The sequence below is a fragment of the Phaeodactylum tricornutum genome, chromosome 12, assembly GCF_000150955.2.
Source record: "Phaeodactylum tricornutum CCAP 1055/1 chromosome 12, whole genome shotgun sequence".
Lineage (NCBI taxonomy): Eukaryota > Bacillariophyta > Bacillariophyceae > Surirellales > Neidiaceae > Phaeodactylum > Phaeodactylum tricornutum.
In genome coordinates, this window is record NC_011680.1 from 163324 (window position 1) to 178130 (window position 14807).

General features: G+C 49.2%; 6 protein-coding genes across 6 annotated transcripts in view; 2 read left to right on the plus strand and 4 right to left on the minus strand.

Annotated features, from left to right (window-relative positions):
• Positions 1 to 1412, minus strand: part of PHATRDRAFT_47008 (predicted protein) — a 1463-nt gene extending 51 nt beyond the window's left edge. Inside the window, exon 1 of the mRNA XM_002181280.1 lies at positions 1 to 1412. This exon is cut by the window's left edge and continues 51 nt beyond it. Within this exon, the coding sequence (XP_002181316.1) occupies positions 458 to 1198 (741 nt within the window). The 5' untranslated portion in view covers positions 1199 to 1412 and the 3' untranslated portion in view covers positions 1 to 457.
• Positions 1413 to 1940: 528 nt separating this feature from the next.
• On the minus strand, positions 1941 to 2762 carry PHATRDRAFT_13789 (predicted protein; the record flags this gene model as incomplete). Its single annotated transcript, XM_002181281.1, has 3 exons — positions 1941 to 2060; positions 2146 to 2601; positions 2703 to 2762. 3 exons carry the CDS (start codon positions 2760 to 2762, stop codon positions 1941 to 1943), a joined length of 636 nt encoding a protein of 211 aa, XP_002181317.1.
• Positions 2763 to 3695: 933 nt separating this feature from the next.
• On the plus strand, positions 3696 to 4133 carry PHATRDRAFT_37104 (predicted protein; the record flags this gene model as incomplete). Its single annotated transcript, XM_002181114.1, has 1 exon — positions 3696 to 4133. The coding sequence occupies one exon, from the start codon at positions 3696 to 3698 to the stop codon at positions 4131 to 4133; it is 438 nt and encodes a 145-aa protein (XP_002181150.1).
• Positions 4134 to 4469: 336 nt separating this feature from the next.
• On the minus strand, positions 4470 to 5765 carry PHATRDRAFT_37105 (predicted protein; the record flags this gene model as incomplete). Its single annotated transcript, XM_002181282.1, has 1 exon — positions 4470 to 5765. The coding sequence occupies one exon, from the start codon at positions 5763 to 5765 to the stop codon at positions 4470 to 4472; it is 1296 nt and encodes a 431-aa protein (XP_002181318.1).
• A 386-nt stretch (positions 5766 to 6151) lies between these two features.
• Positions 6152 to 9655, plus strand: PHATRDRAFT_47010 (predicted protein; the record flags this gene model as incomplete). The annotated part of the gene is made up of 2 exons (XM_002181115.1): positions 6152 to 6244; positions 6347 to 9655. 2 exons carry the CDS (start codon positions 6152 to 6154, stop codon positions 9653 to 9655), a joined length of 3402 nt encoding a protein of 1133 aa, XP_002181151.1.
• An 11-nt stretch (positions 9656 to 9666) lies between these two features.
• PHATRDRAFT_47011 (predicted protein) lies at positions 9667 to 14271 on the minus strand (the record flags this gene model as incomplete). Its single annotated transcript, XM_002181283.1, has 4 exons — positions 9667 to 10008; positions 10084 to 10734; positions 10809 to 11713; positions 11793 to 14271. The coding sequence occupies 4 exons, from the start codon at positions 14269 to 14271 to the stop codon at positions 9748 to 9750; spliced, it is 4296 nt and encodes a 1431-aa protein (XP_002181319.1). The 3' UTR covers positions 9667 to 9747.
• Positions 14272 to 14807: the final 536 nt, after the last annotated feature.

Here is a 14807-nt window from a genome sequence, read left to right on the forward strand (position 1 = left end):
GCTATAATAGAGGGCCATTGCTGGAGTACTAATGGAAATTTTCTTTTTGTTTCGTTCAGAAGGAACTGGCATCGACTGGGATGAGAATTTTCATACAAGATAAACCAGCAACAACGTTTAGAGCAGGTGACTATCAATCCGCCCCAAAAAGGTTGGTATTTGGCATTTGGCATTTGGCACAATGCAACAGTAAATGAGAGTAGGAAAGGAACGATCAACAATCCGGAACGCACATGCACATGGTTAGCGATACTTTCACAAGGTCACTTCAGATAACAAATGATGGAAGCTCATCTGCCGGAGAATGAGAGTTTCACTATCAGCGGTACAATCTGAATTAGATTCACCGTCAGTAGTCGTGCAGTTTCGTCAAAGGGTAAACGGATCAGAAGAAGGGCATTCAGAAACGTCAATTGACACTCCTAAGGACGACGATTCCAATTTGAATGACGGCACATCATCCGCAAATTCGCATCCATTCTTCTCTCCCAATACCGGGGCGAAACTCATCCCGAAAGTCCTGCCAATCTATGTTGTCCACCAACCAGGAACCGTCTGATTTCCGTTGTTCAAGTTGCCACCCCATGACCACAAGTAGCCTGTCACAATTGTCTCGTAAGCGGCATTCGACCCAACAAGTTCCATCAGCGTAGTCCAGTGTATCGGTAGGGAACGAAATCTCATAGTCCTCGGCTTCTCCCGCAATAATTGCAAATTGATTGCGAGGTCGTACAATAGCCTGGCCCAATGCTGATGCCACAGCTTCTTCGCCGGCCGACAATGGAGCCGCCACGGATCGGTATAGTGCACTGCGCCACCGGCTGGTGGAAGCGCGCAACAGTAACCGAAACCCCGAGTCCGGCAATGGATCTGCGTTATAATAGAGGCCTTTTAACAGTTCCGAGACAAACCGTTGAGGAGAGAGCTCGGGATTTGGAGGTCTTCGGTATTCTTCCTCTATCATGTTTACTTTTAGTTCCAACAGTCGTTCTCGTAACTGTTGCGCTTCGTCGGCATTGAAACTATTGCCCAAATCGCCGATGTTCCTGTAGCTATAACTCATACAAGTAGGAATGTTTCGAAGCGTCAGGCTGTAAAGATTCGATCCGGTGATTAAAAACGAACAGGATCGAGACAACAGAGAAGACATCAAAAGTAAACTATATAGCGTTTGTCGTTTTGCAAAGGTCGATCTCATGTCGAAACTGGAGACTTTGTCTCATGCGATTACTTGGCTGAGAATCAAAAGGCGACGAATGCAATTCGAGAATAGATGTTATGAGCAGAAGTATTTGCTCAGTTTCGTGAACGACGGCAGCCGTATCAACGAGAAGCTTACAAGTTCGAAAGTTTCGGTAGAACAAAGCAAATCCAGTCGAACACTGCCAAGGAAAAAGACTTCACTGTCAAGAACATCATGAATAAAGAAAAAAGTAGGGACAAGACGTATGACAGAAACAAGACGCGTCATCGATGGAAGGAACGGGAGCTCAATTCTGGATATTCTGATTGGGCAAATACATCTGAAGGATGATGGCACGCCAGCTTGCTAGATTTCGAAAACGTGTTGTGACAGTTCCTTCTGTTTCTCCTGTTTCTAGTTCTCCTGAAGCAACTTACATTACCTCATCTCAGGTAGCGCAGCTATGAATTGGTCCAACAAAAACTTTACATACAACTACATTGAGCTCCCAATGGACTAGATGCCAACATCATGCTTTGAATACAATGCAGTGACTTGACAAAGAGCACATCAAAAGTAGATAATCATTTCCGGGGAAGAAAAAAGACTGATGGTGCAATGAAAAGTTGACTTATCTTAAAGTATTGATATTCCGGTCAGGGGTACTTTACATTAATAGGTTGCCCTAGACTTGACACAAAACATACTCGGAAATGTATGAATTCAAACTTCTGCAGAGACGATGGGTTGAATTCGATCAAAAGTTTTTTTCCTCCAGGTAAGCTTTGACTTGGGGGTAAATTACATCGCTCTCCGTCCCCCGAAAAGTTTGCACCAGTCCTTTTCGTCGGTACCAGTCCACGAGTGGTGCCGTAACCTAGGTTGTTTTAAGAAGCACACAGTGTTAACACTTATTCGTCAACTTGACTAATGAACGAATACACAAAACACAATGTATTTACCTTGTCATACGCTGCCAGTCGAGTCCGAACAGATTCAGGTTTATCGTCGTCACGTTGGACCAAAGGTTCTCCAGTCACATCGTCCTTACCGACAGCTTTGGGTGGCTTGTAGGAATAGGAATAAATTCGTCCTGACGCTGGGTGTATCCATCGGTCGGCAATCCGTTCGACGATCGTGTTGGTCGGAATATCCAAATTTACCACCGTATCAATGTGAGCAACTTCCTCCAAAGCTTGCGCTTGTTGTAGTGTCCGAGGAAAACCATCAAGCAGCAAGCTTCGTCCTTCTTCGATATATGGTTTCGCGTCGTCCATCAGAAGATTGATCATAAGCGAATCCGGCACCAGCTTACCAGATTCCATAAAGGATTTGGCCTCTTTCCCGAGTTGCGTACCCTCGTTTACGTGTTGCCGTAGCAAGTCGCCTGTCGATACGTGGTGGAATCGAGGAAAGTCCTGGAGAAATAAAGACCGCAGCAATCTTAGATACATAGGACATGCCAATGCACAAACACTGACCACTGTACAGCATACAATAGCATTCCAAAGTGGCGTACCTTGAGGATCTTTCCCGAAATCGTTCCTTTTCCCCCACCAGGCTTTCCTAAAATAAGCATCATCTGTGATTCTTCTTCTGGCGATTCCAGGGGCTGTGTTGACATGAAGGATCGCTGTTGGGCGTCGACGGCAAAGAGGCGCCGGGACGTAGTGGCGGACTGGACTGTACCGAGCGAACGAGGAGCGGTCCTGCACAGAGAAATTGTAAACAACATTTTGCAAAGTTGTCTTTAGAGGTCAGTTCCAAAAAAGATATCGACTAATGAAAATTGAAGCGAAAGAGTCGCTATTGTACGACCCGAACGCGGAGATGAACGATCAATACTATCGCTGGTAGAAAAACCGGGCGTTTGGGTCTTTTTCTAGGAGGGAAGCAAGGCACAGAATTTTGGCAACCCGAGGTATCCTTGTGATGATCACGCGTTCCTGTGCAGGTGCAGAAAACCATGGAGAACGGAAGGGTGTCATGAAAAGAGATCGATGATGACGAGGGCTTGTCCAAGTTCAAGTCTGTCCGGACAAAGGACAGTCTGATTCTTAGCGCACGAGAACGTACCGTGTAAACATTGTAACATACGCTATCAAGTACCCGGAAATGTCGTAGAAGACGACATCCAATGTCGCATCCTTTTTGAATTCGACAGAAGGAAAAATGGTTTAACTGTAAATTCCGGGTTTCTCTGAACGAGGCTGACCTCTTCATTCGGAAAGCGTTTCCGTACTGGGGACAATGACCGCGACTTTGCCACGCACAAGGCGCGAGGACAACCCTCTCCGCGGTGAGTAATTCGATTGACTGTGAGTACCTTCGCTTTGCGCGTGAACTTCTACAATACATTTGGCACCAGTCCAACGCACATCCCAGTCGAGCCCTTACATTCACACACACGTACGAAAGAGGATAAACTTGATCAGACTTGTGTATATTTCCCTTCCTCTTTTCGGCGTGCACCGTCCAACGGCTGCTAGTTACGCGACCCGGCAAGAATCGCATGCCGGGGATTCCCATGCGCAATCGACCCAACGCTAGATCCAACGGTCCCACAGGATCAGAACAAAACAATATGCACGGGCGAGGCCATCGAAATGGTTACGACGTTGAAGGGGGCGGTCGTCGAAACGATGCCAACGCCAATATTCTCGAATCCCAAAACAACGATCGCATAAATGAACTTTCGGATCATGTCGCTCGGCTCAAGGGACTTACCATAGATATTGGAAATGAAGTTCGAGAGCAAAACTCGCTGCTGGACAATATGGGCGATGGATTCGAAAATACTAGAGATATGCTGGCAGGGTCGCTGAGACGAATCGGGACCATGTTGGAGTCGGGTGGTATGAAACACATGTGCTACATGGTTGCATTTTGCGTCTTTGTCATGTTGTTTCTTTGGTGGCTCATGTCACACAAGGGAACAAGCGGTGCTTAGAAAATTCAGTATAAGATATGCTATATAAGCAAATTACGAGGCAATTGGAATACAATGTTGAGACGCGCTTCATTCTTCACTGATTCCCCACACACACTTGGACGATAAAACTATATCTATTTCTACTCCTGACTATGAGAGGTAATGCGAAAAAATTTGTTACAGCGTTGGTGGAACGCAGAACACGCTATTGTGTCGAGTGCAAATGAGAGCTTGCTGTTTTCTCAATTCCCGGTGGCGACGCAACTACCCTCTCGCGACGCAGTCAAAGTATCCCATTCAAGCTTGCCGGCAGATCGATTTATGTGACAGTTGTAATTCCAAAATTACTTGCACCTACCTTCTTCGTATCCACCGCCAGGCTTTTTTCCAAACGGGAGCTGTTGTTTGAAACTCGGCTTCATCGACAATGTCTGCCCGATTCTTACGAATCTCCGCGTCAGTCCACATACCGTAGGAACCAGCGGCTGCTTCATACTCGGCTTGGCTCAACTGAGATGCGTACGTTGCATCTCGCGAAGATTGTTTGGCCGCCTCCTGTGCCGATTCATCTTTGTTGCTTTCTACGACGACGTGCGAATCCAGAAGCGTCTTCCACAAACCATCCGATACGGGTGTTGCCCGACCGTACCGGACTAGAGAGAGGCCCACGTCGGTGGACTGGAATTGTGCTAGTTTGGGACGATAGTACAAGCGACCAATAGCAATTTGGGATTGGGTAGTTTTTGAGCTTGAGAAATCCAGCTCGGGGATATCACGCTTGCTTTTGCGCATGCCAATACGACTCGCTGTACCTAAGCGTTGCTCATTGGTGTCATCACCTTGATCCATCACACGTCGCGCAATCAGCTGGAGTGAGACTGTCGTACGGTCCCGGCACAACCGTGCCAACCATTCACCCGGTGCTTCTCGGAGAGCCAGGTGCTCGGGTGCAGCCTGAATGCCGGCAATTTCAACCTCTAACGCTTCTAGTTGGCGGGCGGTTGGTGCAGATTGATCGGTGGAGGAAACACTCAAAGTTTCTAGCGGTAGAGTATTCCATGGATGCCAAGAAAGAACCTTTTCATAGGTTGACTTGGAAATCGCTAGTAGGATTCGCTCCGCTGGTGATAAGTGTCGTAGATAGAGCCGGATGGGTTGATTGGGATGTAAGATTTGCCGATGCGACTGTGGCATAAGACGACAAGTAATAGATCTCCGTTTCGCAAAGAGCCAATTAGGAAGCTCGGCGACCGACCGATAACGGAAAAAGAGCGGTGTTTGGGAAAGGCCGTAAGCGGTCAAGAGCCCGATCGTTGCCATCGCCCCGTACCGGACGGCGATAATGTTATCGTTGATCCAATCAGAAAGGTGGGCCGTACTGGTTCCAACTGTTTGACGCATGTCCATCGTAGTCAGATCAGGAAAAATGGAAGCATTCTCGTTTCGGGGATGCTGTTCCGCCTGCGAGGAATATCTGGGTGTCGGATACGATTCGTCGGTCCAAGATGTCTCCTGTTGCTTAGCGTGGGAGTCTCTCTCGGCACTATTTTGACCGTCAGTGTCCACCATTAATGCTTCGATCGATAAATCTGTTGGTGGTAAGTTGGCGGAAGGAAAGATTCTTGTGGCGTCCTCTCTAGACAGTCTCATGGATCCGACGATTCCAATTTTGGCGAACCAACATGGTGAGGAGCAAAAAAGCTTGAAGATGTTTTGAAATCCACCAACACGTGTATGGCGTAAGTATTAACATAGGGTAGGGGAAAACTCGAAAATGTCTTTACTAGATTGCTACGGCAAGCACACACATGCGATGCTCGCTCGGCAACGGCTGCTTTTCTTCCTCATTGGATATAACGACTACCTATGCGATTGACCAACCATCCTTTGGTACGCAGTGCTTTCGATATCCCGTTACCAACAATTACCCACAACTACTTACATACGTGTGGCATTGTGTTTTGCTTATTCTGTCAAATCCGGAGTTGCAATTCATTTACTCTCCCCGTCGGCATTTGAACGCGTAACGATACGACATGACGAAGATTGCGGAAATTTCCGATCGCGCGGCCTGTGCAGCGTGGTGCCCACTCCAAGCACATCCCAACGTTGTAGCTCTCGGAACCAAGGTACGTACAAAGTACTGTTCTATTGAGATTCACGGTAAAGAGTAGATGGCTTCTTGATCGCATGCTTACGTAACTTGCTCTGGTTCCTCTGTTCTCGCTCAGGACTCTGGTGGAGGTGGTTTTGACGACACCGGCGGAGAATTGGAAGTTTACGACTTGTGGAGTAGCAACATCACTTCTGGTGCTGACGACAACGACAAGGTTGGCTCTACGCAACCCAAACTACTGGGATCCATCAAGACCGGAGCCCGATTTGCTAGCGTCGCATGGACACCGTACACACGCAATGGAAAGTACCCCATGGGATTGCTCGCGGGCGGGATGGTAGATGGAACGATTTACAATTGGGATCCTAGTCTAGTGATTGCCGCGTTTTCGCAAAACCAAACAGCGCAAGCTGAGTTAGCGGCGTGTTTGGTGCACACCGTCCAGGCTCCGCCGGCATCGTCCAACAGCTCGTTCGGAGCCATGCAATTCAATCCACTCGAGCCGCATCAGCTCGCAGCGGGAGCCGCTAATGGACACGTTTCCATTATCGATATTTCCGCCGATAAAGCGTCGGTGCAGGAACCCACCACCGTAGCCTCACAATTTCAAACCTCCGAGATTAAGGCCGTCGCCTGGAATCCTCAAGTATCCCATATTGTTGCGTCTGCCGCGGCCGATGGTTCCGTTGTCGTTTGGGACTATAAATCCCGCAAAGCTTGGTGCGAGTTACGGGCGGCACACGCTGCCGCGGCAGTCAATGACGTGTGCTGGAATCCGTCACAGGGACTGCATTTGCTCACCTGCAGCGGAGATGACCGGGATGCCGTGCTCAAAGTATGGGATTTAGGAGCCAGTACGTCCATGCCACTCACGACTTTGACGGGACACGCCGCTGGAATTTTGAGCGCGGGCTGGTGTCCTCACGACGAAACATTGTTGCTCACGACGGCCAAGGATAATCGTACGTTGTTGTGGGATTTGCAAACACTCCGACCCGTAGCGGAACTCCCGAATGCAGCGGCGGAAGCAGAATTGCAACAGAAGCAGCAACAACAAACACAGCAAGCTCATCCCACAAACGTCTTTGCAGCCGCTGGTGCTGGTTCAGCCGGGGGTATGTCCGATCAACGACACATGCGTTACGCCGTCGCTTGGTCTCCGTGGAAACGTGGTGTTGTCCTGACGTGTAGCTTGGATCGTAAAGTCGAGGCGCATTCCGTTTTGACCCTGGCCACCAAGTCGGGACGACCGCCGGCCTGGATGCGACCAGCCTCGAGTGTATCATGCTCCTTTGGAGGTCTCGTCGTGTCCTGCGGAAGTCAGGATAAGGTTGTTTCGTTGCGAACCGTGTGTGAGCAACCCGAATTCGCGGAAACGTCACAACGACTAGAAACGGAACTCAAGTCCCAAACCATTGTGGACTTTTGTCGATTCCGTCATGTGACGGCAGCGAGAAACAAGACGGAAGCCGATATGTGGGGATTTATGCAAGTCCTCTTTGACGCCAACGCGCGTCAAGCTCTTTTGCAGCATTTAGGATACGATGCGGATAGTATTGCGTCCACGGTGGCGGCCCGGTACCCCCATGTAGCAACTACCACCGAGCACGGAGAGTCATCCGTTAATGGTAGTAGCAACAAGAGCACCACTGGGCTCCCCAAGCCGCCTTCCATGAAAACCGCGTCAAGCATGCTAGCAAAGTCTACCTTTGACCAGGCCGCCGAAGATTCCGTGAAGCAAGCCTTGCTTGTGGGGAACTTTGAGGCTGCCGTAGACGTTTGCTTGGCCACCGGAAATTGGGCTGACGCACTGGTCTTGGCCAGCTGCGGGGGTCCCGATCTCTGGCAGGTTGTACAAACGCGCTTCTTTGCTTCGGAAACTGCACAGCGTCCATATTTGAACATTGTCAGCGCCGTAATTCGTTCTCAACTCTCCGATCTCGCCACTAGTCCGGACATAGCCACAAAGTGGTCGGAAACGCTGGCCATTTTTTCGACCTACGGTGCGTCGGAGGAATTCCCACAGCTCTGCGTGGCGCTTGGTGAATCTTTGGAAGAAGCGGGCGACCCGGCCAGTGCTACACTCTGCTACATGTGTGCTCTGAATTTGGATCACACAGTGAGGTTCTGGAAGTCACAATTGGCGGAAGCTAGTCGCCAGAAAGGTGAGGGAACGAGTGATGTCTTGGCACTGCACGAATTTGTGACGAAAGTGTCCGTCTTTTTGGAAGCGGTAGGGCCGTCCGCGATTCTGTCGGAGGATATTGCAACTTTGTTTGCCGATTATGCCGAGGTGTTGGCACAACAAGGTCTTTTGGTTACGGCGGCCAAATATGCCAGAAAGGGGACTTCGATCGAAAGCCAGAAGCTGCGCGATCGTCTCTACAGGAGCCGCGCAAGTGCTTCTTGTTACGCGTCCTTAGGTACTGCACCAGAATTTCCCTACCGCATGTCAGCTGTGGAACCCAGTCGAGGACCGACGGTTGTCAAGAATGCGTCTTATGCGCAGCACCAACCGGATGCAATTCATCTGAATAAGCCGCAACCGAAAACCACCTACGAACAGCGTCAGCAGTCCTCGATATACGGACGGCAACATGAACGACGACAGACGTCATCTGGAGCACCAGTCCCAGCTGCAGTCATCGAGCTTCCTAGTGGATGGATGGAGCTTCATGACCCTAACAGTAGACTCCCATACTACGCAAACCAGGCCACAGGGGAAACTACGTGGGATCGTCCACAAGCAATCCCGTCAACAAATTCTCAGACAGTGCCGCAGCAGACGTACGCTAGTGTACCAGCTAGTCAAGAGCCGGTGATGGATTCGTCTCGACACTCAACGCGTTCTCAGACCTCGGTCACTTCTGGCGTTTCAACGCTGAGACCCAAGCCTAGTGTTGTCTCCAAATACGGCGACGGTTTTGTGACGTCCGCGTCGCATCCAGAACTTGCCGATCAATACGGCAACATTGGCACCAGCAATCCCTATAGCGGTGTAAATCGACCCGGTACAGCCGCAGCTGTGGCCGCGACAGCCCAGTCCGCTGTAGCTCCAATATCAGACACCCTCAACATTGAAACCCTGGAGGTCTCACCCGAGTTTGCTCACATCAAGGACACGCTGCTGGCGTGTGTCAATGCCTTGAAAGACTATCCGTTATCTCCCGCTGACAAGCGACAGTTGGCGGAAGCCGAAAAGGGAGTTGCTATCCTCGTCAAAAAAATTGTCCGCTATGATATCGACGAAGAGACAGTCTCAAAGGTCTCATTTATGATCGGCGCTCTGGCCAACGGTGACTACCCCGCAGCGACGGCGACCAATACCGCACTAGTTAATAGCGATTGGCGCGACCACAAGGACTGGCTTAAAGGGATGAAATCGTTGCTAGCGTTAGCGTCGAAGAAGTTTGCTCGTCAGTAGATCGCTCACTTGGACCAATAAAAATAGTTATAAAACATTGTTGGTTAATGAAAGAAAACATAGAGGCCGGGCTGAATCGCAGACATGCGGAATCACGTATCCTTTTTTATCTTTTTTGGAATTGCGCCGCCTATGGTAGATTTTCTTTTCTTGGGGACATGAACGCTTTGAACGCCATCTTCTTCGAATTTGTTAGATACTTCCAGATCAGCGCTCTCGCCCCGGCGAGCTCGATATATTTCCAGATGGTAGGCATATCGTTTCTTATCCCACTCACACCACTCTCTCCAGATAGCCTTGTTGTCTTCTGAGAGATGGATCCAGCGCTCTTTTAGAAGTTCATTCACACGTTTCTGCAATCGGCAACGAGTGAGAGTTCGCCCAATAGGTTGCATCTCTCTGCGCTGTAAATGCACGCGACCACTTACTTTGTTCTTTTTTTCAGAGGGACTCAGTGTCGATTTTATTTCTCGTCGGGTCTGGATGCAAAAGTGTGTAAATGGTTTCTTCCATTCGTCCGGTAGCTCGCTACCGTCATAGACAGGAAAAGCAAGAAAAGATCCATCTGGAGCAACTGCCCCATCCTCTTGCTTATCACCCGAGCTTCCTTGATCCAAGGAATCCGATGAACTAGGTACAGTTCTGGTATCATTTTCTTTTTCGGATTGTGCGGAAACCTCCCTTACCATAGGAGCCGCGTTCACCCCTCTGTTGAGAGCATTGAGACGATCTTGAACGACGCGCATTTCCTCTTCCAGTTGGTAGACTTTACATTCGAGTTGCTTCCTCTCAATAGCTGCCTTAGCTTTTCTGGCTTCGTTCATTTGTCGTTGGAGCTCATGGAATTTGGGAATTTCGATGGGAGTAGGTTCCTGTCCCTCTATTGCTTCTGTTGGTAGCCCTAAGGCTTCGCGAAGATGACTCTCGATTTGCTCAACTTCCTTTTCGGCTGCTTTCATCAGCTGCTCGCATCTCTTTCCAAGAAGCTCGACCGGGAGACTCCGCAAAAAATAATCAAATCGGAAGTTGGGATTCCGACGAACCGCGTTCTTTATAGCTTGCCAGTGACCATATCCATACTAAAAGGGTGGAACATTGTGAGAACACGGAGATTGACACAAATACGTAAGTTTCAGCAACAGTGCTGACTTACCTTCCTAGTCCAGCACAACAAGTGTCTGTCTTCCTCAATGGTGAAGAGCTTGTCCTTGCAATTTATGTGCGTAAACTCGAGTTCTTCCCAAGGGTTGTCAAAGATGCCGACGAGAATCCGTGTTCCTCGTTCTAGGCCTTTGATCTCTCCAATTTTTTTCTCTCCTCGCTCGACAAATTTAACAACTCGTTCGTACTCATGCTCGGCGATTCTGTTTTTGCCAACCTCCCCCCAAAACGATGATAGGAATCGGGCTACTTGCTGGTCGTCTTTACCAACCTCTAGTGCGATCTTTTCTACTTGCCTGCGGCCATGACGGGCGCTTGCCCTCCAGAAAGCTTGGTAGTGGAAACGATTCCAGTCCGAGAAACCTTCAGCTAGCAAGCGCTCTTTCTCTGCTTGTCGTTCTTCGGTCAAAAGTGGTGGCAACTCAAACGGTAGTTGTGGCTCTGGTTCTATTTCAGCTTCTTCAACTTGCTCAACCCGCTTCATCGTCGCTAATTTCTGTAGCTCCTCAGGCAAAGCTTTGAATGCACTTTCTTCCTCTTCCTGAATCTCTTGGAGCTTCTCTCGATCATACATTTGCCACTCTTCCATTCGAGGTAGTCGCAAGTGCTTCGGCAGGCGGATGTCTTTCTTTTTCTTAATTTCCTTGACACCTTGGAGCGCGGCAATCTGTCGTTGGTATAATGAGTTCTCGTTGTAGTTTGCCTCTTTCCTTTCACGTTTTCCCAAGTCAAAGATGCCCAGCATCTCAGCCTGCGACTTAGCCTGGGCCAAGGCACTTGTTGAGTAGTCAACACCTTCAAACGTCTGAACCGATGAACCGTCGAGTTTGAAATCCAAAAGATCTCCCTTGTCTGCAGCCTTTAGCTTGTCGTTTAATTCCTGGGTCTTTTGTTTCCCTGCATGAAAGAAGTGATGTCAACCTAAGCTCAGACACTTCGAAAAACGCATATAGCGCGTATGTACTTCCCCTCTTACCTTGGTCCAGAACAAGATCAATGTCATCATCTGTAATCGAGGAATCTTTGCTTTTGAAAATTTTGTCCGCTCCAAATCGAACAGCTGCCAGCAGCTCTTCATGAGAAAGCTTGTCCTTGTCTTTCAGACGCCCCTGCTGGACGACCATAGCATCAAGCTTGAGCTTCTGCTGTGCGCGCTCCACAATCTTCTCTTCCACAGTGTGCTCTGTAACAAGACGAAAGACCTGGACAGCGCGTTTCTGACCGATACGATGTGCTCGATCCTGGGCTTGTAGATCTGCCTGAGGGTTCCAGTCTGAATCGTACAAAATGACTACGTCGGCCGTCTGTAAATTGATACCTAACCCTCCTGCACGCGTTGAAAGCAAGAAAATAAATTTTTCCGAGTTTGGCGCATTGTACGCATCGATATACTCTTCACGCTGCTCGTAGCTGGTATTACCATCGATACGACAGTAGGGAAAGCGACGCATGACGAGGTAGTCCTCCATAATGTCCAAAACTCGAGTCATCTGGGTAAATAGCAATACACGATGTCCTCGTTCGTGTAAGCGCTTCAAGAGCTTGTCCAGCACAACCATCTTTCCGCAGTTTTCCACCAAATGTTCACCCAAGGGAGGTAAAGACCTATCTTCTGTACCTGGGAACAAATACGGATGTCCGGCACACTTGCGTAGTTGCATAACGATATTAAGTATCGCTGTCCGGCTCCCTGAGGTCCCCTGGACGGCATCAATATCGCGAATAAGAATGTCGCGGTATAATTTCTTCTGCATGGCACTCATTCCGGTGAAGAGAATCGTTTCGTGCTTAGGTGGTAGGCTCTTTTCAACATCCGCCTTGAGACGCCGCAGCATGAAAGGCCGCAAAATTTTGTGTAACTGTGAGATAAGCTTATTCTTTTCATCGTTGTCTTCAATGTCAAGGTTGAACCATTCATCGAACTGCTCGGCACTTTCAAAAACATCGGGCACCAGAAAATTGAGTAGTGCCCACAACTCATGCAACGAGTTCTGTAAAGGAGTTCCGGTCAATAAGACACGGTAGCGCGTCTCGAACAGTCGGACTGTTTTCGAAAAGGCCGATGCCTCGTTTTTAAGACGGTGTGCCTCGTCAATAATCAGATAGCTCCATGCAAATTTGTTCAGAGTATTCTTTTCAATATTGCAAATCTCGTACGTCGTCACAACGACATTCCATTCACGATCCTCATCACGCATAGCCGGTTCGAGCTTACTTCGAATGATTTCTTCGCGAGTCACCTTGTCACCATGAAAGCGTATAGCTTTGAGTGTCGGTGCCCACCGGGCGATCTCGTTCATCCAGTTACTTAGGGTACTCTTTGGTACCAGAATCAAATGTGGCCCGCTCACGTTCTGAAACTCCAACATGTACACAAGGATGGAAATACTCTGAAGAGTTTTACCTAGGCCCATTTCGTCCGCTAGAATTCCGTTCACTCCATTTTCCTGCAGGCGAATCATCCAATTTAAACCTTCTAATTGATAAGGACGCATTTTCCCAAAAGCCAGTGTGCTCGGCTGAGTTCGCAAGTAGGTTGCTGCGTGTTCATCCGCTTCTTCGAGGGCTGCCGCATCGTCCACGTCCGGGTCCATGTGGTCTTGTCCGTGACGTGTAGATGCCGATTCCCGTTGCGTATTTTCCGCATCAGTCGTCGTCATTGTTACACGGGTTCCGTATCGGGCGGAGTCTTCCTTCACGAGACCAAAGTGCTGAAAGATATTGCTCTGTTGGAGCAAAAAGTCGAGCCGTTTTTTGGCCTGGGAAGCTTTCTCGTGTCGCAAGTCCTGTTGACGAGCAACAATGTAGGCTTCCTTCTGTGCCTTTTCCTGTTGTTTCTGTTCCCGGTATTCCCGCTGCTTTTCAGTAAAGACACGAGGCACACTTTGCGCCTTTTTCTTAGATTCGACGTTGTCCTCGTCTTCACTATCCGACAATTCGTCCTCCCATGAGTCCGCGTTGGATTCGTTATCCTCATCATCTTCGACAAAGTCCTGACCGTCCGATGGTCGCGTTTTCTTGTTTTTCTTCTTCAAACGCCGTCGTTCCTTCTTGGCCAATCCTTTGCGTGTGACCCGCTGGTCCCCACCATCCGTATCCAACAACAGACGGTTATGTTCTCGTTGCAGCTGTTCTCGACGTTCGATAGTCGCGACGTCGGCTTGGTGTGATTCTTGCGCGTAGCGGAAGCCGTCTTCTCGAGCCTGTTGTTCATAGGGCGCTCTCGCATCCTCCGACAGTGCTTCCCAGCGAGAACGCACGGAGCGTCCAAATTCGGCAATGTCAAACTTGCGACCGGCAAAAGTGGCTTTGATCTCGTCCGCTACGGATTTTTGGAAGTACTGGTAGGCCGATTGGGGTTTCCGGATCTCCTGTTGCGTGGTAACGGCAGACGACGCGCCGGAAAACTGTGGAGCGACGGCGACCCAATCACCGCGGCTTTCTTTCTTCGGCATCACCTCCGAGATGAAATCGCTCTAGTAGACAGCGCGAAACGACGAAAGTCTTGCAGGATGGGTAGTGCGAAATCAAGGTGTCTATTTCGTTACAGTGGAAGTTGTTGTTGGAGACAGGGTTTGCGCGCCATGGTCCAGAAAGGGTCCGGATCCGGTTTCTCGCGGTTTCGCGAATGCGAGGTTTTTCTAGCTTGTTGTCCATAGACGGCGGTTGTACTCCAGTTGCGGTAGCCCTATTGTGTGTCGTGAGAGACTTTATGAATAACGGGACGATTTGATTGGTAGATGGTATACATGCATGCTTCTCCGCAACGATTGCCACGTGCTAACCGTTGCATTCGGCTTTCTTTCAGCAGCCTGTGACGGCGCATTGAAGGCACGACTGTAGCCCGTGACTGATCCTCGTGCGAAACACGCAGTGCTACTTACGGTTACTTGCTCGTACTAACTAGCTAGTTAGTAAGCCACCACACCCGCATATCTGTATCGACTGTCTGTCCAAACTCACAATCAAGCAAGTGCTACCTACCTCACTG